Source organism: Pelodiscus sinensis, chromosome 25 (genome assembly GCF_049634645.1).
Source record: "Pelodiscus sinensis isolate JC-2024 chromosome 25, ASM4963464v1, whole genome shotgun sequence".
Classification (NCBI taxonomy): domain Eukaryota; kingdom Metazoa; phylum Chordata; order Testudines; family Trionychidae; genus Pelodiscus; species Pelodiscus sinensis.
Window position 1 is genome coordinate 12,312,372 of NC_134735.1, and position 22,261 is coordinate 12,334,632.

At 55.5% G+C, this 22,261-nt stretch overlaps 1 protein-coding gene across 1 annotated transcript; it reads right to left on the reverse strand.

Annotated features, from left to right (window-relative positions):
* Window positions 1-4,289: 4,289 nt before the first annotated feature.
* Window positions 4,290-21,612, reverse strand: LOC102457339 (putative methyltransferase-like protein 24). The gene is made up of 5 exons (XM_075908741.1): window positions 21,063-21,612; window positions 11,357-11,455; window positions 10,391-10,533; window positions 6,936-7,164; window positions 4,290-5,344 (listed from the first exon to the last, which is right to left on the reverse strand). Exons 1-5 carry the CDS (start codon window positions 21,591-21,593, stop codon window positions 5,027-5,029), a joined length of 1,320 nt encoding a protein of 439 aa, XP_075764856.1. The 5' UTR covers window positions 21,594-21,612; the 3' UTR covers window positions 4,290-5,026.
* Window positions 21,613-22,261: the final 649 nt, after the last annotated feature.

Genomic DNA, 22,261 nt, shown 5'->3' on the forward strand with positions numbered 1-22,261 from the left:
ATGGCAGCACCACTGCCAGCAGCAGTACAGAAGGGTATCAGTACCACAACCCCCCTAAAATAACCCTGTGACACCCCCCCTCCACACACACAGCTCCTTTTTGGATCAGAACCCTCCCAGTTACAACACTATGAACTAGGGATGTGAACAGGTTAACTGGTAAGCATCACACTTAATGGATGATGTTTACCAATGATGGTTAACTGGAGGGAGCTGTAGCTGCCCCCCACCTGCCGTAGGCAGGGGGCTGCTTCAGGCCCGTGGGGCCTGCCATGGGCAGGGGTGCTCCAGCCTAGCCAGAGCATCCCCCATCTACAGTTGGCCCGGCCCAGGTGTGCTATGGTCAGGGGTACTCCAGCCCAGCTGAAGCAGCCCCTGGCTGCAGGGGGCAGGAGGGGGCTGCTCCAGCCCGCCTCCACTTAATCAATTAATAAGTTAAACTAAACATTTAACTGGTTAAAACTAATTAAATGGGATTTGACATCCCTTCTGTGAACTTTCAGACTTAAATATCTGAAATAATGAAATTTACAATTTTAAAAATCCCATGACTGTGAAATTGACCAAAATGGACCATGAATTTGGTAGGGCCGTGCCTATGGGTGAGCTTCAATCCTGCTCATCTGGCCCTTTCTATCCCAAAACCTGACCGTTCCTGGGCATGGCCTATGATGCTAAACTAAACCAGTGAATTGTGTTTGCTAATGGCTTTATGAACCATTGAAGGAGGCTACCAAATTACCAGAGGTCTTGTATCCAAAAGGTGTGTTGTGTCCATTGATTTCCTCCGACTACAGGAGGCTGGAATGAAGCCAGTACACACCATCCCTGTGACCTAACTCAAGTCTTGGAAAGAGGAAGCTAGTGCACTATGTCACAGTCCCATTAAACTTCCCTTTGCTACTATATTTCTCAAGCATGAACCGCATGATTGAACCATTCAGAACAGAGCAAGACACAGTCTCTGCCCCAAAGGTAAAGGAGCCTGACATGAGGTGTGGACTGACGCATCTGAGCTTAGAGCTGGGACACCTTGCAATTGTGGTTTGGTTCTGCAAATAAAATTATATCATGGCTTCATGCCCGACTTACATGCAGGCTCGTGTGTGCATCCCTGTATTTATTAATGTCCCTGGGGCCAAGGGCAGGAGAAAAAGAGACAAATCACAGCCCTAACCTGGAGGAAACCTGAAGGGTTGTGGATATGGTGCCAAGTAACCCAGGCAACGTTTAGGTCGCCCTTGTCCATGAAGAGTGAGTGGTGCGTTAGTGCTTTGTTGGTGGGGATGGATAAGAAACACTACAAAGAACAAGGCTCAGAACACATGGATTTGGGGGTTCACTGGGTATTCCTGACTGCCTTCCTCTTGTGCAGCATATCTGGGAGGACTGACTGGAAGTCAAGAGCCTAAATATCTTTGAGGCCCTGGATGTGGGATACTTCAGTGATTGGCACTATGCAAATACCTCAGCTTGGTGGAGTCCTAGCTCAGGCCCCGAGCTGGTTACGGACCATCTGTCTCTGCAGGCTGGGCAATAACTGTATGTCCCTGGTTCACAGGGCACTGAGCAGAGTTTATAAGCTTGGAAATCCTTGAGGGAAGGTGCTAGAGAAGGGCGAAGTGCTGTTGTTATGTGATGGAGCAAGCAAGAGAGGAGGTAGGGTCTGGCAACGTCCCACCGCCCAAAGCAAAGGAGCAGGCCCTTGGAATATCTGCTAGTCATTCTGCACTACTCCGATAAGGTATATGCGCCAACAGGCGGGTGCTTCCATTGAATCAAAAGAGCCCTGAGGGTCTGATGGAATCCATGACCTGACCTGGACACCGAAGAATATGAGAAGCTGTAACAACCGCGCAGGTAAGGTGTCAGCAAGTTTTCTCTTTAATGCTTACGTGCTTAGCTTTGGGATGGAGGGGCACGAGCAGCCCTGTGATTGTATTCTTCCCTTCCCCTCCCCTCCTCCACAGCTGGCTGTGTTTGTTTCTCCCAACAGGGACCCTAGCCCGTGCTGGTGGAGGGCAGTTACAGGAACACAGTGGTGCAGCTGACATTTACTAATCAGCTCTAACCTTAGATCCACACACACGCTGTCTCGCTTGCTGTCTTGTCTCCATGGAGACACTGCAACCTTTGCTCACTAGTTAATGGTATCTCAGAACACGAAACTCCCAACGCCGCACCCTTCCTCCCTACACCGCTCCTGCACGCCCTTCCTCCCTACACCTCCTCCCACACCCCCATCCTCCCTACACGCCCACCGCACACCCTTCTGCCCTACACCCCCTTTCTCCCTACACCCTCTCCCCCACCCCCATCCTTCCTACACGCCCACCGCACACCCTTCTGCCCTACACCCCCTCCCACACCCCCATCCTCCCTACACGCCCACCGCACACCCTTCTGCCCTACACCCCCTTTCTCCCTACACCCCCTCCCACACCCCCATCCTCCCTACACGCCCACCGCACACCCTTCCGCCCTACACCCTTTCTCCCTACACCCCCTCCCACACCCCCATCCTCCCTACACGCCCACCGCACACCCTTCCGCCCTACACCCTTTCTCCCTACACCCCCTCCCACACCCCCATCCTCCCTACACGCCCACCGCACACCCTTCTGCCCTACACCCCCTTTCTCCCTACACCCTCTCCCCCACCCCCATCCTTCCTACACGCCCACCGCACACCCTTCCGCCCTACACCCCCTTTCTCCCTACACCCTCTCCAATGCCCCCATCCTCCCTACACCCCCCCACCGCACACCCTTCCTCGCTACACCCCTTTCTCCCTACACCCCCTCCCACACACCTTTCCTCCCTACACCCCCTCCCACACACCCTTCCTTCCTACACCCTCTCCTGCACACGCAGAGGAAATGGGAACTTGCTCACCACAGGAAAAGCTGTCTCTTTCCTCCCAGACAATTTGCTCCTGAAGCAAGGGAGAAAGCTGTCCCTGTCTGCATTGCTAATAAAGAGGCAAACAGAACTTGGCCCTGCGTGTTCAACATGGGGACTAGTGTAGCAAGTTACCGGAGTCTCAGAACAGCCATATGGATGTCTTACTCTTAAGACCAACCAAGAAAACATTCTCAAGGGTTTTTTGTTATAACAGTGATAAGGACTCTGTCCACAGAGTCCCATGGTGTCCTTGGCAGGGTGCTGCATTGCTGGGCAGGGCAAAATTTGTGCAGTTCATGGCTCTCTGGTGAATTTTGTTCTCTCCTCCTTTCTGCGGTGGACACACACAATCGTCCAGCCCTTAGGGTCACCTGGGCTTGCTTATTTGACAGCAGATTTTGAGGTTGGTGCTGACTAAATCAGCCAAGCCTCCTGAGAGGTTATGGTGACCCAAGTGCCTGGGTTTCCTGAAGTTATAGTCACACACACACACACACACACACACACTGGGGAACTGCTACTGCAGCAGGAAAGTCAGAGCCCCACACACACACACACACACACACACACACACACACACACACACACACACACACACACACACACACACACACACACTGGGGAACTGCTAGAAAGTCAGAGCTCAAAGCAGGAACTCGGCTGCACACAACTTCCTGGGAAAAACACAGTGAATTCCAACCGCAGCGGGGGCTAAGAGCATGCTCCCTTCCCAGAAGTGCCCTGCTCTCATCTATTCTGTTCCGAAATTAGCATGGGAAAGATGCCCATTACCTGCTACCAGATAATGACTATGATTAGGCGGATCGCTACTGCCAGCCGAGATCTAAAGAGTTTGGTGCACTCCAGCAGAGTTTGCAGTTGCAAAAAACAATAGCAATAAAGGGTAAATAAATGACTAAAGAAAACAGTGTTGTCCACCAGGAGAGGATGCAGGCAGAAACAGCTCTAAAGTCATTTATAGAGCCATTTGCTGCTAGTGGGCAGAGCCCAGGGAGGAGTGAAACAAAGTAAGTGGATGCAAACTGCCCCAAACCTTTGTCCAGAATATGAACCTGAACTTTACTCCAGTGAATCCAAAAATCTAAATAGCCTCAGCCTCCCCCCTTCCCGCCTCCCCCCCCGTTTTTAAAAGCCATTTACAAATGTGCACTCCCTGGCTCTGGAGATGGGCAATGCCATCAGGACAGCCTAACCCCAGCAGGAGGAACAGCTGTCTCAGGAGAGAGCCAGCTCTCCTGGGTTCTCCAGCTCAGCTTTGGGGACAGCACGTGGGCGAAGCAGGCCTACGGGGCCAGAAGCACTACGTCACTCTGCTGCAAGTACGGAAGGCGCTGTCAGGACAGAGGTGCTCAGGTCCAACTGAATCCGAATGTGAATCGGGCACCGATGCCTTTATTCTTTATTCTGAAAATCCCAGCTGATCTGAGCAGCATCAGGCAGACAGGCTGCCGGTCCCGGCAACAGTTGCCGATTCCCTGCCTTTTGCTTCCAGTTGGCAAGTGTGCTCCATGCCTCCAGGTTAGAACGGCTCCCCCAACAACAGAGCATTGGCAGCTCATCTCCCTTCCTTCCTGGGCCGGCTGCGGCCTTTCCTGAGGCTTCAGGGAGCGGGAAGGGTGCAGGGAGATAATGAAAACAGCAGCCGGAAGCACTGCTCTACCTCCTCCCATGAGGCATCAGCTCAGCTTCTTATTATCTGCGCTGCCAGGATCCAACACGCTCCTTGCTTCATCAGGGAGACATGAGCCGGACACGCCGGTTCTTGCGAGTGCTCCCAGCCAGAGCAGTAGTTGGGCCTGTGGGACGAGGTATTTGGTTCGTCGGCGCCTTTGAGTCTCCGGGAGTGGTTTTTTGTCCCTGTTGCGGCATCCATCTGAGCAGCCTTAGAGTCACCGGCTTTGGGCCTCCCTTAGCGCTTTCTGGGTTCGTCTTCAGCCCTCACTTGGCTGCATTCCCCATCCCGAGGCACCAGGAATACAAATACCGCCAGGAGTTGGGACCTACCAAGCACCCCCACTCCAAGCTCGGCCAGGAGCCAGGTTTGAAAACACCCAGCCCTACCCTCCCAAAGGCCCATTCACTCAACCCTGCATGCCCCCTGTCAGTACCTCCAGTAGGTGTTGACCCAGCTCAGGGTGTAGGAGCTGCTGGCATTGAAAAGTGTTTTATGCAGGAAGAGCTGCGGCTTGCGCAGGTCCTTGAAGCTATGGAACAGCCGGAACCCTCTCTCCTCCAGTGCCTTCAGCAGGCTGTACCAGTACCGCACCACAGCTGCCTCGCTCCCGCTGACCTCAAAGCCGGGCCAGTGGAGGTGGAGGGCGAGGATCAGCTGGTGCACTGTGGCCACGGTGCCGTCCACAAGGATGCTCTCCAAAATCTTCCACTCGGCACTGGCCCAGTCCGCCTCCAACACGTCGATCTACTCCAGAGAAAAAGAACAAGTAAACTCAACTCCTCTAGTGAGCGCTGCCCCGGGACTGAGGCCGCCACGAGACGGGGCTAGGCTAGGGCTGGCCAATACGTCTGAAAACGAAACACCTGGACATGCCTGGGAGGGGTGAAAAAACGAGCCCGGCTGCTCTGAGCCAAGCGCTGCCAACATCCTGGTTCAAGGCTGTTTCCGAGAGCCAAGGGGTTAGCAGGCTGGAGAACGGGTCTGTGTGCAGCCAGAGGCCTGAGCCAAAGCTCCTATTGTCTTCCGCTCAGCCCCAGCGTGCAGTTGTTCTGAGAGGCCTCCCAGCGGCGGGTTAGCAAAGGGATGGATTAGAGCAGAGAGGCTCAGCCTTCTTCACGTGGCCCTTCAAAGCAAATTCTGCTCATGGACGCCTCCCCTCCCAGGCTCCCAGCTGGACCCTTCGCTTTCCTGATGGCAGCCGGAGAGCCCAGGAATGCCAGTGGGCGGCAAAAGGACAAGATGGAAGTAAATTCAGCTAAATGTGGCAGAGGTGGACTTGTTGGTAACACCCCCCTATTTTATCTCCGTGCTGTGGATTTCTGCTCCCTGGGAGCAAGCTACATGGATCTTTGGTCTGACCCAGTATGGCTGTTCTCGTGTTCTCAGCATTTACTAGGCACAAAGGATCAGATCCAAAAAGGAATTTAGGCTCTTCACTTCCAGCCCTGTTGCTGGAATGTTCAGAGGAACTGGGCTCCCAAACGCCATGAAAATTCAAGGGGCATTGGGCACCTGGTTCTTTGAAAAGTCTAGCTCTAAGCTCTCCTCAGGTCACCTTGTACATCAATTCTATCCTCTTGCATATTTGCATCCCTTCCCGTTTTGGTACCTTCCTCAGAATGGCTTGTGGATGGGTTTACACCAAGGAAGACATGAAGTAGTCACTTGAGGTGCAGAGAGGGGACTGGATTTTATCCATGGAGAGCTCTTTGAAACCCTCCGGATTATAGGCGACCCCCGATTTACGACCACCCAACTTACGACCCCCTGCATTTACGACGGCGTATGATGCAGACTCTATGCATCAGTACCCGTGCCAGCCAGCAGTGGGCGGTGTGAACTGGCACCCCGTCAGGCTGGGGCCTTGCCCGGGCCCTGATCAGCACCACTGCAGGCCTGGGACATTTGCACGGCCAGTCCCTAGCAACCGCCCTGCTCCGGCCCAGTGTGGCCTTGGCACGCTGGAGACTACAACTCCCAGGAGGCAAAGTGGGCGGCTGTTTCTCCCACCGCATGGCCTCATGGGAATCGCAGTGGGCGGGGCTGGGAGCTGTGGCTGACTCTGTTACAGTAGCGCCCCGCCTGGTTGTATTTTTAGGGTATGAAATGGGTTTCCAGGAATGGAACCTCCATTTATAACATTGTGCCTATGGGAAATAAGGGTTCGACTTACGACAGCTCGACTTATGATGGTTCTCCAGGGACCAATTAGGTCGTAAGTGAGGGGGTAGCCTCTACACAATCCAATAGAGTGTCTCGGTCTAAGACATCTAATGGGCGGATGGTGATGGGGGGCATGCAGGAATGGAGGGGCTGTGTTATCAGATGCCATTACCTTCTTGTGGCCAAAATCCCGCATAATCTGATTTAACCTCTTGGAAGGGCTCCTCCATCTCTGCGAGGAGGCAGCTGGGCGTTGCTCGTGCCAGTCCAGCCACAACGGATGATGCTGCACCTGTCCTTTATGCCAGTCTGTCTGCGTGTAGGGGGTCTGGCCAAAGCTGTGCACCTGGCACCTCATTTCGCTCATCCGCTGGCTGAACTCGAGGCTCCTTTTGACCATGCTACAAATGAAGGACGGGAGAGAAGCACTCCGCAAAGTTAGGCTGACCTGCAGCATACACGGCTGCAAGGCAAAGCAAGATGGGTAATGTTATGCAAACGGATGCAAAGGCACTCGGTCTGACTTTGCTCCCAGCCCTGTAGTTGCAGTTCCAAGTGGGCGTGTCTTCTTTACCCTTTGTTTTGCTCTTCAGATGCAACGTGTCACTGCACATTGCAAATGGGGTAGCTAAAGGGACTTGCAAAGGGGACAAATCTGAAGAAGCAAAAGGATTTGCAGCAGACAGCAAATCTTACAGGCTTTCCACAACTTTTGCCCTGGTCGGCACATGCTGGTGTGAAATCGTGTACAGCAGTGATTCCCAGAAACCATACCAGTTTAGCAAGTTAAGTTCTTAACTGAACCAGTCAGTGCCTACTGTGCACAGGATCACAGAACACTAGAACTGGAAGGGACATCAAGAGGTCATCAGGTCCAGGCCTCAGAACTCATGGCAGGACCAACCACCATCCAGATCAGGGGCGGACAATAAAATGGCAGCAGTTCACCACGGTTAGCCCTGGTGGATTGCTGCCACTATATTTACCTGCACTTCCACAGGTATAGGTGATGGCAGCTCCCATTGTCAGGGAATGGTGATCTGCGGCCAATAGGAGCTGTGATACCCCATACCTGTGGACGCACAGGTAAATATGGTGATGTGGGTGCCCGCCAGGGGCTAAATCTGGCAGACAGGATCTGGCCCGTGGACTGGTATTTGCCCGCCCCTGATCTAAGTCTTCCCTGAGAGATGTTTAACTAACCTGCTCTTAAATATCTCCAATGACAGAGATTCCACAACCTCCCTAAGCAATTTATTCCAGTTAGGAAGTTTTTCCTAACGTCCAACCTAAACCTGCCCTGCTGCAATTTAAACCCATTGTTTCTTGTCCTGTCATCAGAGGTCAAAGAGAATGGTTTTTTTTTCCTGTTCATCTTGTTACTTTTAGGTACTTGAAAGCTGCTTCCATGTCCCCTCTCAGTCTTCTCTTTTCCAAACTAAACAAGCCCAATTCTTTCAGTCTTCCCTCACAGGTCATGTTTCTAGACCTTTAATCATTTTGTTGCTCTTCTCTGGCCCTTATCCAATTCCTCCACAACTTTCCTGAAATGTGGTGCCCAGAACTGGACACAAGACTCCAATTGAGGCCTAATCAGCACAGAGTTGAGCGGAAGAATAATTTCTTGTATCCTGCTTACAACACTCCTGTTACTGCATCCCATAATGTTTGAGGGTTGGGTTTTTTTTTTTTTTTTTTTTGGCAACAGTGTCACACTGTTGACTCATATTTAGCTTGTGGCCTACTATGACCCCGAGATCCCTTTCTGCAGTACACCTATCTAGACAGTCACTTCCCATTTTGTAAATGTGAAACTGACTGTTCCTCCCTAAGTGGAGTACTTTGAGTACTTTGCATTTGTCCTTACTGAACTTCATCCCATTTACTCAGACCATTTCAGATCATTTTGAATTATGACCCTATCCTCCATGCAACCCCTCCCAGCTTGGTTTCATCCTCAGACTTTATAAATGTACTCTCTGTGCCATTATCTAAATCACAGGTGAAGACATTGAAGAGAAACTGATCCCTGTGGACCCCCACTTGTTATGCCCTTCCAGCAAAGCTGGCCCACGCTACGGGCTGACAGGGCTACCGCCTGGGGTGCCCCGTTGTAGGGGGCGCTGCGAGGGGCTGATGGACCAGAGAAAGGGAAAGCAGGTTACATCAGAGTACCTGGCCCAGTTAAGGGTGGGAAGGGAGGTCCAGAGCACTGTTTGTACCAGCATGGCACCCCGTCACTGTGTTGTGCGCTGCTGTGGATTCAAAGCCTCTGTTTTACAGGTCTCAGGTTCAGATACCAGCTCAAACACTATCCCAGCAGGCCTGGGAACTCCAAGTCAGCAACAGTCGTTGGTCACAGCTACTCAGGTGGACACGGACTAGAGCAGCTTCTTCCTCATCTGCAGCTGCAACCTGCCCAAGCTACTCAAGTTAGATGGGAATGAAGCCTGGAGACAAGGAGTTCCACGCAGGCCTTTGGGGCATGGTGACAGTGTTGGCTCCAGGCCCTGTGGCTAGTCATGACTCAGGCTGCCAGAATGCACCCAAGAGCCAAGCGGATGGTGTTCACCGCAGCATCTGACTCATGTGCACATAACAGACTTGCAGACAGGGAAGTGGACAGCTCCCAGGACTGGTGATGACTCATGGGGCTATTAACCTCTTGGTGGCCAGTCCCAGGTAACTAGCAGCTGAAAAGTCACTATCTTCAGGCTGGGCACTGGCCTGTGTGAAATGGGATGCTCGCTGATCCTTTTCCATGTGTACCGTGGGAGCTGCTCCTTCCTCTGATGGATCTGGTTCTGGCCACTACTGGAGATGGGATGCTTATTTAGTGCAGGTCTGATCTGGCCTGGCAAATCCCGGTAGAGAAGTTTCCAGCACACACAATATCCCCACCACAATCAGCCCTTCTGTTGGCTGTGTGAACCAGGCCAGGGCTGAGCAGGCCAATGAAGCCGAATTAGTCTCCCACGCCTGCAGAGGAGTCCAGCCGGAGCTGGGATGAGCACATTTGGTGGGTACAATGTACAGAAAAGCTTGCCTGGCAGCCAGCTGTGCCATCACTGTTCTTTGACGCCCGGGGCCTTTGCTTGGTTCAGGCTCATAAAACTGTTGCCATAACCAACACCTAGGTCTAGAAAAGCAGCCTAAGACAGAAGGTTCGCTCAGGAGGCCTCTGTCCCGAGGGACCCAGGACAGCGAGGGAAGATTTATATCTTCTGGAAGGTTTTCCCCTGCCTAGACCTCCTTCCTGTCCTACCTCTGTACCGCCTCAGGCTTCCTGAGGCCCTCCACAGGTGAGCAGGGTCACAGAGCAGAGCCGATTGGGAAAACAGCCTGAGACCCCTTTCTGAACATTTCTGTAGCTTTTTTCAGAACTTGGATGAAATTTTTCAAACACTGAAAAGCGTCAGACGGGAAAAAACAAACAGGGGTGGGGGGGGTTGGATGAAATGTGAATTCTCCACAAAAAAATGTCAAAATGAAAAACTCCAAATCCAAACTATGGTGACCAGCCCTCCAGTGGAGTAAGTATCAGTCCTGCCCCCAGACTGATCCTTCCTCAGCCGCCCTTCCCGTCTCTGTCTCTCCACCCCTGGGAAGCCCATCCACAGTGCTCACCTGAAGGTATAAACCAGGCACTTCTCCTGCGGCAGCTTCAGCCAAGCAGCAGGCATGTGATCTAGGCACACGCCCCACGCCCCGGCAGGGCTGGCTGCGAACGTCTGGACCCCCACTCGACTCAGAGCTCTGGAGCAAGGCAGCTGCAGAGGAAGGGAGAACAAAATCAGCCCCTTTGCTGCAGGAGTGGATTGAGTTCGTCACCAGGGACTTGGGAGGCATTTGGCCCTCGGAAGCTTTGTTTTCCCGTCATCCCGATCACAACTCAGCTGCCATCCCCTGCTTGGGCTGGTGGCAGCCACTGCTCATCAGCCAGTAGACAGAGGCAGTTCTTCCCCCACCCCACTCCCCGTACCTGCTGCTTCGTTTCTTTGCCAACAAGCCAGCCCAGCCCCCCCCCCCCCCAGCAGTTCAGGATCCTCCAGACCCATGAATGCCCCTTCCTCCCCCCCCCCCCCCAGTGATTCCTCCCAGTCCCTAACGGCATCACAGTAATCCCCCTTTCCCCCTGCCTAGGCCTCCTTCCTGTCCTACCTCTGTACCACCTCCAGACCTCACCAGGCACTCACCACTGCCAGGGGATGGGACTCTGGATGCAGAATGGGATTTTATCTTCCACACCCCGCAGATCCTGCCCTTCTGCAAGCCACTGGGCCGCTCCTCTCGCCTATAGGCAAGCTGGAACCCAGTCGGCAGGCGCCAGAAATGAGGGCGGAAAAGGAAAGAGCAGAGCAGCCACTGGACGTTGGGGGAGGCAGCAGTTGGGGAGAGGCAGAACTCCGATGCAGGGCACTGCCTCTCCAGACAAGCATCTTACCTGGCTGAAATCCAGGCTCTTTCCCAGGCAGGGGCTGTCCGTTCTCCTCCCTCTCCTCCCCCTCCCCACGCACTCTGATTCTCACCTCTGGGCTGTGTTGTGTAACCAGGGGCAGGCATGGGGACGGTGGGTTGCACTCCGGGGCCTACCTGGGGGGTGCTGATGTACGCAAGGAACCGCTGGGCTTCGCTTTGGAGGGACTCGCTGCCATCAGCCCAGGGCTGCAGGGCCACATGCTGCTGGGTTTTCTGAGGTCACAGAGATAAAATGCACAATGAGTCCAGTGCTGGGAGTGCTGAGGCATGCTGGGAAACGAACCAGCCTCAGCTCCTGAGTGTCTAAGAAGATTCAGATGTGTTGGAGGAAGCTGCCAAGGCACTGAAGGGTTTAATAGCCCAGAAACAGGCTCAGCACGGCAGCACCCCAGCGCCCGGACAGCCAGAGGACGTCCGCTGCTGAAGTGCTAATGCTCCGGGCTGTGCTTTTATCAGCTGCACAAGGCTGGGCAGCACGCAGAGGGGAAACCTCCAAGGACAGCCAAGGGGCTGCAGTCCTCTACTCTGGGTCACTGCTGACCCCACTGGGCTGCAGGGAGCAATGGGTAGTTAAGCCATTAGGGGGCGCTCTGTCCTAGGAATCACTGCTGACCCCAGTGCAGTGCTAGGGGGCGCTGTGCTGCAGGGAGCAATGGGTAGATAAGCCATTAGGGGGCGCTCTGTCCTAGGAATCACTGCTGACCCCAGTGTAGTGCTAGGGGGCGCTGTGCTGCAGGGAGCAATGGGTAGATAAGCCATTAGGGGGCGCTCTGTCCTAGGAATCACTGCTGACCCCAGTGTAGTGCTAGGGGGCGCTGTGCTGCAGGGAGCAATAGGTAGATAAGCCATTAGGGGGCGCTCTCTCCTAGGAATCACTGCTGACCCCAGTGTAGTGCTAGGGGGCGCTGTGCTGCAGGGAGCAATAGATAGATAAGCCATTAGGGGGCGCTCTCTCCTAGGAATCACTGCTCACCCCAGTGTAGTGCTAGGGGGTGCTGTGCTGCAGGGAGCAATGGGTAGATAAGCCATTAGGGGGCGCTCTCTCCTAGGAGTCACTGCAGAGTCTAATGCCCCAGTGCAGTGCTGGGGGGTGCAGTGCTGTAAGGGGTCAGTAAGCCATTAGGGGGCGCTCTCTCCTCTGAGTCAGAATGAATCCAATTGACCCAGGCAGTACTAGCAGGTTCTGTGCTGCTGGATGGGACATTTCTGGTGGCTGAAGAGTGGCGCTGAGGCCCTGGAGGCTCAAGACACTATAAGCTCTTCAGACACATGTCACGGAAGAAGGGCGTGAAGCCACCCTGTGTCCCGGCCATACTCCAACTCAGGTAACTGCACTTCACCTGCCTAAAAATCTCCCTGCCGTTTTACCTGGAGAGGATATTTTAATCTTTCCTTGCTACAATGTCCTTGTGTGGTCCTGCTGGAGGAGAATTGGCTGCTGCACTCTACCCCAGACCTGGCTGCCCTTTGCCAGGGGATGAAGCAATCCTTTTATAATCAGGGCTGGATCCTACCACCTCCTGCACTGGAGGCCAAATGGGCACATAGGGCCCAAGCCATGCTCCCACTGAAAGCAGTGGCAAAATTCCCGTTTACATCAATGGCTTGGGACTGGCAGTGGAATATTTTCCACGTGGTAGCAATAGCCAACCCGGGCCACAGGAGAGCTCTGCCGACATGAGAGCTCCCACCTCACCTGCCAGTAGGAGTGCAGTGCACAGCTTAGGGGAAACACCCAGACCCCCCTGCCCACCTGAGGGGCTGGCACATATGCTGCAATGAGCAGGAACAAGACAATGGGCTCCAACCACGGACCCTCCCCCCCCCCCGAGAGAGAGAGAGGCTCCAGAGTTCACAGCAGTAGCAGCACCATCACTAATCATGCCACCGGGGCGGAGGACAGTGTCAGGAGACATTGCTGCAGCTGGCCAGGGTACCCCACTGCATGGGGGCGTTCCTGTTGGATCTCTATCCGCAGCGCTGCTGGGGCAGACTGACCTTTGCTGCTAACTGGAGAGACTTTGCATTTCTAGTGTCTCTCACCTGAGGGACACCACACTGTTTACAAACTTTACTTAACCATGTCTCCCCCCCCCCCCCGAGTTCTCATTATCCCCATTTTCAAAGTGGAGAAACCAAGACCCAGAGAAGGGGAATAAATTGCCCTAAGGTCACCTCACAAGTCGGTGGCAGAGCCTGGCATAGACCCCCTCCCCCCGCCAGCCATCTCCGACTCCTAGGGAACACTGTCTCCTGAACAAGCCCTGAAGCTCTCTCCCTCCCAGCATGGGTGGAGAGGTGCAATGCGGGGGAGACAATGGCCCCCTTTCCGCAGGCAGGAGGCTCTGAGGGAAAGTCAGCTACAGCAGGAAAATGGCTCTGCCTTATCAGCATGATCAGCAATAGGCCTGCAAACAGCCCAGAGCTTCCTGCGGCAGCTCCTGGACAGACAGGCCGTTAATTATGGCCAGAGCCAGCCTCAAGCACAGGCAAACTAATGACCACCTAGGGCCCCACAGCCCAAGCAAGCTGCATCCAGCTCTCAGGTTGGCCCAGCCTCCCTCTGCAGCGGTAGGACCCGCAGAGTCAGTCCCACTGTTATGAGGCACAAAGGACTCTTGGCTTTAACTGGGGTGGGGGGTCCCTTGCTCATGGCTCTGCCCTCCCAGCAATCCCTCAAAGAGCTGCCAGTTCCCCAGGGTGGTACTGCCTGGCAGACCTGATCCTCATCCGCCTCGGGGCGAGGGGGGCTCCGGGAGGTGGTAAGTAGGAGTGTGGTGCTGGGGGGGTTGGGGTGAGGGGCTGATGTTGAGAAGGAGGTGTGCGTCCTGGTGCGGGGCTGGAAGAGAGAGGTGGGTATCGGGGAAGGGTGAAGATGGTGGAATGCTCGGGGTCGGGGAACAGAAAAGTGAGGGGTAGAGTGGGGGTGATGGAGGAGAGATGGAGATGGGGGCACCTCTGGGGGCTGGTGGGGAGGAGGAGGTGAGGGTGCGGCACCGCTGGGGAGAGGTAGCATAGGAGAGGTGGGGATGCGGGCACCCCAGGAGCAGGTGGGAGGAGGTAGCAGAGGTGGGGGCACTGCTGGGGGGATGTAGCATAGGAGAGGTGGGGGTGGGGCACTGCTGGGGGGATGTAGCGTAGGAGACATTGGGGTGGGGCACTGCTGGGGGATGTAGCGTAGGAGAGGTGGGGGCGGGGCACTGCTGGGGGGATGTAGCGTAGGAGAGGTGGGGGTGGGGCACTGCTGGGGGGATGTAGCGTAGGAGAGGGGGGGTGGGACACTGCTGGGGGATGTAGCGTAGGAGAGGGGGGGTGGGGCACTGCTGGGGGATGTAGCGTAGGAGACATTGGGGTGGGGCACTGCTGGGGGATGTAGCGTAGGAGAGGTGGGGGGGACACTGCTGGGGGTCAGAGAGGTGGGGGGGCACTGCTGGGGGATGTAGCGTAGGAGAGGTGGGATGGGGGCACCCCAGACTGCTGGGGGCAGGTAGCAGAGCAGCAGCGACCTGGCCTGGCACCGCAGGCCCTTTAGGACTCCACCGGTCCCCGTTTGGCTGGACAGGAAGTGCCCTGGGTCCCCTGAAGGGAGGCTGTGATTCATGGGGCTAATATCTCCCTTTGATTCTCTAGACACAAAGGGGCTGGGCCCAGCCGAGCTCAGCAGCCTTTGGGATCAAAGGGCAGGAGAGGGGCACCTGAGCGCTCGGCAGGCGAGAGGGGCACCGACCCGCCGGCTGGAACCTCCCCCCGCAGCCGGGGGGGGGCTGGGGGCTGGACACTGAGCACTGCCTGCTGGAGCCGCCCGGGCTGCCAAATGAGCTGGGGGGAGGCTAATCTCCGCTCTGATTAGGCTGAATTCCCAGCAATGGAGGTTTCTCCTTTTTTCTCCCCCCTCCGTGATAACAAATAATAATATAATCCCCTTAATCCCTTCCCCGAGGAGCCAGCATTCCGCGCAGAGACAGGAAGCACAGAGCTTCTGCCACCGCTGATAACTCCGACAATCTGGCCGATGGAAAATGCTGTCCTTGGGTTGCATTTACTCCCCGGCTGAAGATCTTTGCCCTTCCCTCTCTGAGGACTCCCCAAGGCCCCCTCTCCACACGTCCCCAGCCCCTCCCTCACCACATGTTCATCAGGTTGTTCCCGGTCCCTTTCTCCCTCATGGGAGGCCCTGCCCAAGCTGCCTGGAACCAGAGCCAGAATGGTATTTACCAGTTCTGTGTCTGGGCCCTGACTACCCATTGACATAGCACTTTCGCCTACTCACTCCCAGCTGTCACTGGCTTCTGCTGGCAAGACAGACCTTGGGGCAGCACAGTGGACAGCAGGAGGCTAGCAGGGCTGTACCAGATTTAAAACAAACCAAAGGAAGTTTTTCTTCATGTGGCGCACAGTCAACTTGTGGAACTCCTCGCCAGAGGATGTTGTGAAGATCAGGACTTTAACAGGGTTCAAAAAAGAATTAGATCAATTCATGGAGGAGAGATCCATTCATGGCTATTAGCCAGGATGGGCAGGGATGGTGTCCCCAGCCTCTGTTTGTCAGAGGCTGGAAATGGATGACAGGAGAGGGCTCACTTGATGGTTATCTGTTCTGTCACTCCCTCTGGGGCATCTAGCATTGGCCCCTGTCAAAAGACAGGACACTGGGCCAGATGGATCTTTGGTCTTATGTCCCCTCACTGGACACAGCAGCCACCTTGGAGTCAGCCCTGCCATTTCCCACCACTCAGCGACACAAGCAAAACCCATATGGTACCGGCCAAGGCCCCTCTACTACACACACCCAACTGCAGCCTAGCACACAAACCCATACGCCCTGATTCCAGAGCCCCCTTTGTGTCCCATCTGCCCCACAACCACGAAGAGCTCAACGCAGTGCCCCGCTCGCCTCACTAGGATCACGCTCCCCCCAGAGCCAGGAGCTCCGACTCTTCAGTCCTCTACTCGAATCTCGAAATCGCACTCCTGCCTCAAGCCAGGAATAGAACCCAGGCATCCTGACTTCTTCCCTCCCTTCCTCCCTATCAGTTCTGGTGTCTGGATTTTGTTTGAGACAGTGGCTGCGTACAGCATTGAGCGCGCACGCAGCACGTAAATACCACCCTCCTCCCCCATAAAACAACCTTCACTTTTATTCCCTCGCTTTCCTTTTCCCTTGCTTTGCTGATCTCAGCTCCGCCGGTCTCCAAAACAGCTTTCAAAGTTACTGGAGGGTGGAGACCTCTGGAAGCTGCCCCCAGCTGTGTCAGCTTTCGGTTTCCCTCCCTCCGATGCTAACAACACGACAGCGAGGGCCACGTTTCCAAAGCCTCACACAAAGGAAGAGCAGTGCCAAACGCAGCTTCGCAGCAACTGCACCCCCCACCCCCACCTTGGCGCACACGCTCACTTGCTCTTGCAAACCAGATGCCCAGTGCGCACAGGCAGGCACATGGTGCGGGCGTGTTTTGCACAGCGCTCCTGCTAGGCAGGGCTTGGTGCATTCGGCCCTGGTTAGTTCAAAAGGTGCCAGGCTTAAAGGAAGGGGCTTAAACGGCTCCAGGGAACAGGAACAGGCTATTGAGGTGGCTGGTTTAATAACAAGCAAAAGCAGCTGTGCGTGAAAGTCACTGTCCTCTTTGGTGGCACATGAAGTGACCTTGCCGAGCCTTTGTCCAGTGTCTGCCAGGGAACATGTACCTCCTAACGCTGGGAGGCCTGGCTGAAAGCTCTTGGTCTCAGGACTGGAGGCTAACGGAGTCCTAGAAAAGGGTTCTCCCTCCTGGGTGTGACATTCCTGGCTGTGTGGGGGGGAGTGTGTGCTGCTGGGGATGGGTGACCCCCTGGGAAGAGCAGAGGAGGTTGGACATGGCACCTGCAGGGAGAATTCCCACCCTGGCAACGGGAAGAGCCCAAGGTTTGGAAGAACCTGAGGCTGTTCCCATTTCATTTACACAGGCACAGGCACCCCCCCTCCCCCCACATGGGCAAGGCCCCGGCTTGTTTTTAGCCCTCCTAGCCTATCACTCAGGAAGCCAAGGAGAGGTCATGGCATTGCACCACCTCTCCGGAACGCTGTCCCCTCCCCCGCAGATACCAGGGCACTTCCTCCTCTCTGAAAATCGCCCTCAAAAGCGACTCTGGGATTTAAAAACAAAGGGAAATGCTTCCGCTAGCAGCACATACGCGGGCCACAGGAAGCCCTGCCACAGGGGGGTGGCTGAGGTGAAGACTTGGGCGGGGCGCACAAGGGGAAGGACAGCTTTACAGCTCGTCACAGGGCCCGGATGGCGTGAGAGGGCTGGGCATCAGCAGACTCAGTCTATGCACCGCTATGCAACTGGCATGCTGGGCAAGGCAGTGCCGCTCCTCTGTGCCTCGGTTTCCCCATCCATAAACCTGGAATAGGAATTCTCTAGGCCATGGAGCATTCTCACCTGGAATTCTCTGTAGAATGGGCAGCTCCTGAAGTCTACAGCTAACTTTCTACTCAGATAACGCTCCCTGTGACATCAGTGGGAAGTTGCATGCACAAGGCAAAACTTGAAACCTTTCAGGCTCCACCCGCTGATGAACCACGGTGCCAGATTTGGTGGATCACAGCTCTGATCTGGCACCACGCCTTCCTTTTCTCTTCAGCCTGTGATTCACATGCAAAGTGTCTGGTGGTACCAAGTATACAGGATGCAAGGTAGGAGTAATGGCTGTGTTTTCCAAAGCCATTCATTTGAACGAGAATCGGGCGGCCAAATCTCTGTGGCAGCTTTGAAACTTTCGGCCGGCATCTATTGGGATTACACGCGAGGTTGCATGTAGCATTATGAACTGGCTACAGTGTTTGGACACCCTCTACTGGCTGAAATCAGAAACACTAAACGGTGTCATAGTCTCTATACTGATAACAATTAATGAAGATCCTCCAATCCCAATCGGCGTTAGACGCAGAAGGGGTTGAATTCTATCTTCAATGCTCCTGCAAAGTGCTGAGTTGCCCAGGTGTGGCTCAGAGACAGCTGCAAAGTCCTACGTGACTGTGGTTTTGTGTGTATATCACTCCCTCCCTCGTGCCCAGGGTGTGCAAAATCTCAGAACAGCATGTGTTCATACATGTTGGAACACCCAGGCACAACAGGGTGTCTCAGGACACAGCAGCCTCCACTCTGAATTCCTTCACTGAGGCGGAAGTTAGACCTTGGACATGGCTTGAATGCTGTTTTATGTTTAATTCCCCTCGTCTTGTTTAACAGTAATCTTCAATAAAAGCCTTCAACTGGCATCACATCCAGTGCAGGGGCTGTGGGGTGAGGCAGTCGCTTTAGCAGCGGAAACCTATCCATCCCCTCTCTGCTGCTGTTGATACAGTACCAGTCTGAACCCGCGGATAGTTAGCCTGAAGCTCTCAGCCGGCACTGGTACAGACACGGCTGGTGGTTTTAGATGTCTGGATGACGCAGACAAGAACAGTCAGATGGAGAGGCTGCAAAACCCACACAAAAAGCCTCCCCCAGCCTTCCAGTCACAGCAACAACCCGGTTCATCCCTCTACTCCCACTGGGTCCCCTGCCACCAGTGGCCAAGTATGTGTGACTAGCCCTTGTAACAGAGGACCCTGTGTGTAACAAGGTGTGTGGGGATGTGTGTGTTGGACTCTATGTATAACAAGGTGTGTGTGTGGGGGGGGGACCCTGTGTGTAACAAGGGGTGTGTGTGTGTATGTGTGTGTGTGTTGGATCCTGTGTGTACAAGGGGTGTGGGGATGTGTGTTGGACCCTATGTTTAACAAGGTGTGTGTGTGTGGGACCCTGTGTGTAACAAGGGGTGTGTGTGTGTGTGTGTGTGTGTGTTGGATCCTGTGTGTACAAGGGGTGTGGGGATGTGTGTTGGACCCTATGTTTAACAAGGTGTGTGTGTGTGGGACCCTGTGTGTAACAAGGGGTGTGTGTGTGTGTGTGTGTTGGACCCTGTGTGTAACAAGGGGTGTGGGGATGTGTGTTGGACCCTACGTTTAACAAGGTGTGTGTGTGTTGAACCCTGTGTGTAACAAGAGGTGTGGGTGTGTGTTACTCTCTTCAACAGAAGACAGTGCTAGCACGTCTCCAGGAGCGGTTGCCTGGTGTGGGTAATATGGGATTGTGAGATTGCGTGTGTGCACATGACTGCAGATTGGTCCGTGGACCGGGAGTGTGTGTGAGTCAGGACTGCTGTGTCGCTTCAACTCTGCCCTCCCTGCAGTCATCCCATGAATTTCCACCCTAATTAACCTGCTGGAACTCTTTCAGAATCCTTTTCCCCTTATGGACAATTTCTGGGTTTCTGTGACTTTTCTCAGCCTTTCACGCTCTGAATGGATCAGGCTGCTCACTCTAGCAGGTCTGGACTGGGGGGGGGAGGGGTAAGGTGCAAAGGCACCCTCCATGGTCCCCCAAGCAAGCATGCTCCCGCAGACCAGAGGAAGGCAGGAACGGTGGGTTGCCTGAGCCTCTCTCCCCCATACTCTGCTCACCCAGGGGAAAGCTAGGGCTGATCTCCCTGCTTACTTGGAGGACCTCGAGGGTTGATTTCACACCCTTGTGGTCCACATTTACCAAAAAAAGCACCCCCCACAGAAATTCCTGCATACGGGCCTCCTAGGGTGGAGGGGATGGGCTTCCTGGAGGAGCAGAGTGTGGGGAGGAGGAGAGGCAAATTCCTTCTTCGTTCCCAAGGGAACAGAAAAGTTTGAATCATGGAAAACTTGCACCCCCCCTCCCCGTTTGGCTCTACGCACCCTCCAGCCAGAAGCTCTGCAGCAAACCTGATAAGCCTCATTATAGAGAAGCTCTGCCCGTTACAAAGGAAGCAAAATTCCTAGTCTCAGCAGAAAGAGGCCTTGCACCAAACCAGGACAGATCACAGACCCCCCTACGGAAGGCAACTAAACCAGCCCCAAACGTGTCTTTCCATCCTGGCGGTTGGTTCCTGCTTGCTGCAATGCCAGCAAGTAAGTCAGCACATGTGCAAGGATCCACCCGGCCCCATCCAGCAAACCTTCCTGAAGGCAGCTGCAATTTCATCCGAGTCTCATGGCCAGCGTGCAAACACATCTCTGCACAGGTCGGGGGGCTGCAGAAGCAGACCTCAGGTTGAGGCCATTCCAAGCCCACCCCCCAAATAGAAGGCCAGGATACAGAGCGGCACAGACTCCCAGCCAACCCCTTCCTCCCCTGCTGCCCATGGAGATGCCAGTAATCACTGAAGTATAAAATCCAGGCTGGGGCTGATTAACCTCAAGGCCACTCATTAACCAGTCCCATTGCAGCTAGCCCTTCGCATAGGAGCTCTGGTCCCTGGAGCGGTGCCAGTCCATCACCCCCTGACTCCTTTTGGCTTGGGCCCTTCCCCGCATTAAATGCAGCCCCTTCCCCAGGTACCTCTGAATCCCGTTCATCAGAAGCAGCAAGCAAAGGGAGAGAAGAGAAGGAGATTTAGTGGGGCCCGTGCAGCTCTCCCCAAAGCAGCCAGCCACCCTCCCTCCCCCTCCCCGGGGGGCCAGCGTGAGCCTGGCAGGGGAAGGGCGCCAGGAAAAGGAAACAGGCTCTTTGCGATCCAGGGGAGGAAGAGAAAAGGGCAGAAAGGCAGGAGGGGAGGGGGCGGGGGGGGGGGGGAGGAGGAGAGCCAGGCAGGAGAAGGTTCGTCTAGTTAAGTGCTTGTGAAGGAGGCTAGACTCCAGGGTTGCCAACTCTCCCGACCGGACCCATTTGCGGCAAAGCCGTCCGGCCCGGGAGAGCTGGGGAGCCCCAGACACCCCGGGGCTAGGGGGGGGGTAGGACGCGGGGGGGGGGGGGCATTTCCTTACGGGCTGTCCGAGGGTCTCGTTCTCATCCTGGTAGCGCTGCAGGGAGCCCGGGCTGTGCCCGGCCGCGGCTCCCGTCCCCTCGTGGCGGGGGGCGGCGCTGCCGGGGGCGGGCCCCCCCCGGATGGTGATGATGGTGAAGGGCCCCGGCTCGGGCCCCGGGCGGCCGCAGCGCAGCAGGATCTGGCCCAGGCTCAGCACCCAGCAGCCCAGCAGCAGCAGCCGCAGCGCCGAGCCGCCTCCCATGGCTCCCGCGGCCGCCGCCGGCTCCTCCACCTGCGGCCCCGGGACCCGCCGCGGAGGAGGGGCGGCCCCGCTCCGCGCCCGCCGCCGGCGTTTTCCTGGGCTCGGGCTCCCGGGGGGCAGCTTGACCCGGCTCGGGCTCTGCCCAAGCGGTCCCACGCGGGGAGCCCCCCACAGCCTGCCCGCCCCTGCCAAAGGCTCAAACCCACCCGGGACCGCCCCATGCCCTGCATGGCCACGCTGCGCCTGTGCCAGGAACCCAAAATCCGCCCCGTGCCTTGCCCGGGCCATGTGCCTCAACCCCTGCCAGGTGCCCAGCCCCACCCCTTGCCCTGCATGGCCATGCCTGTGCTAGGATCTCAACCCCTCCTCCTTGTCCTTCATGGCCATGCTGCTCCTGTGCCAGGAACCCAAAACCACCCCATGGCTGCCCCATGCCATGTTTGTGTCCTTCATGTCCATTCCACGCTCATGCCAGCTGCCCCAATCCCACCCCATGCTCTGCTAATGCCAGCCCCATGCCACGTGCCCAAATCCACCCCATCCTCTGCCATGTGCATGCTGCACATGTGCCAGAAACCCCAAACACCCCCCCCCACTGCTCTCCCCATAGCTGTCCCGTGCCATATGCACCAACCCCATGCCCTGCATGTCTATTCCACACCCATGCCAGGTGCCCAAACTCAACCATCACCTGTGTGTCCATTTCACACCCATACCAAGTCCCCAGATCCAACCCAAGTATGGGCATATGCAGCTCCAAGCTGTTTCACGTCTATGCTAGATGGTGCTGGGCAAAGCCATGATGGTCTGTGATATAATTTGACAGCCCAGTCCCTACTGTTTTCTGTCCCCTGGCAATGCTGCCAAGTGGGCGTTTCAGGAGGCCCTTGCTCATGGGGCTCCTATCCCAGCAGAGACACATGGAAATGCTGGTGGCCTTTTTACTGCCATTCTGT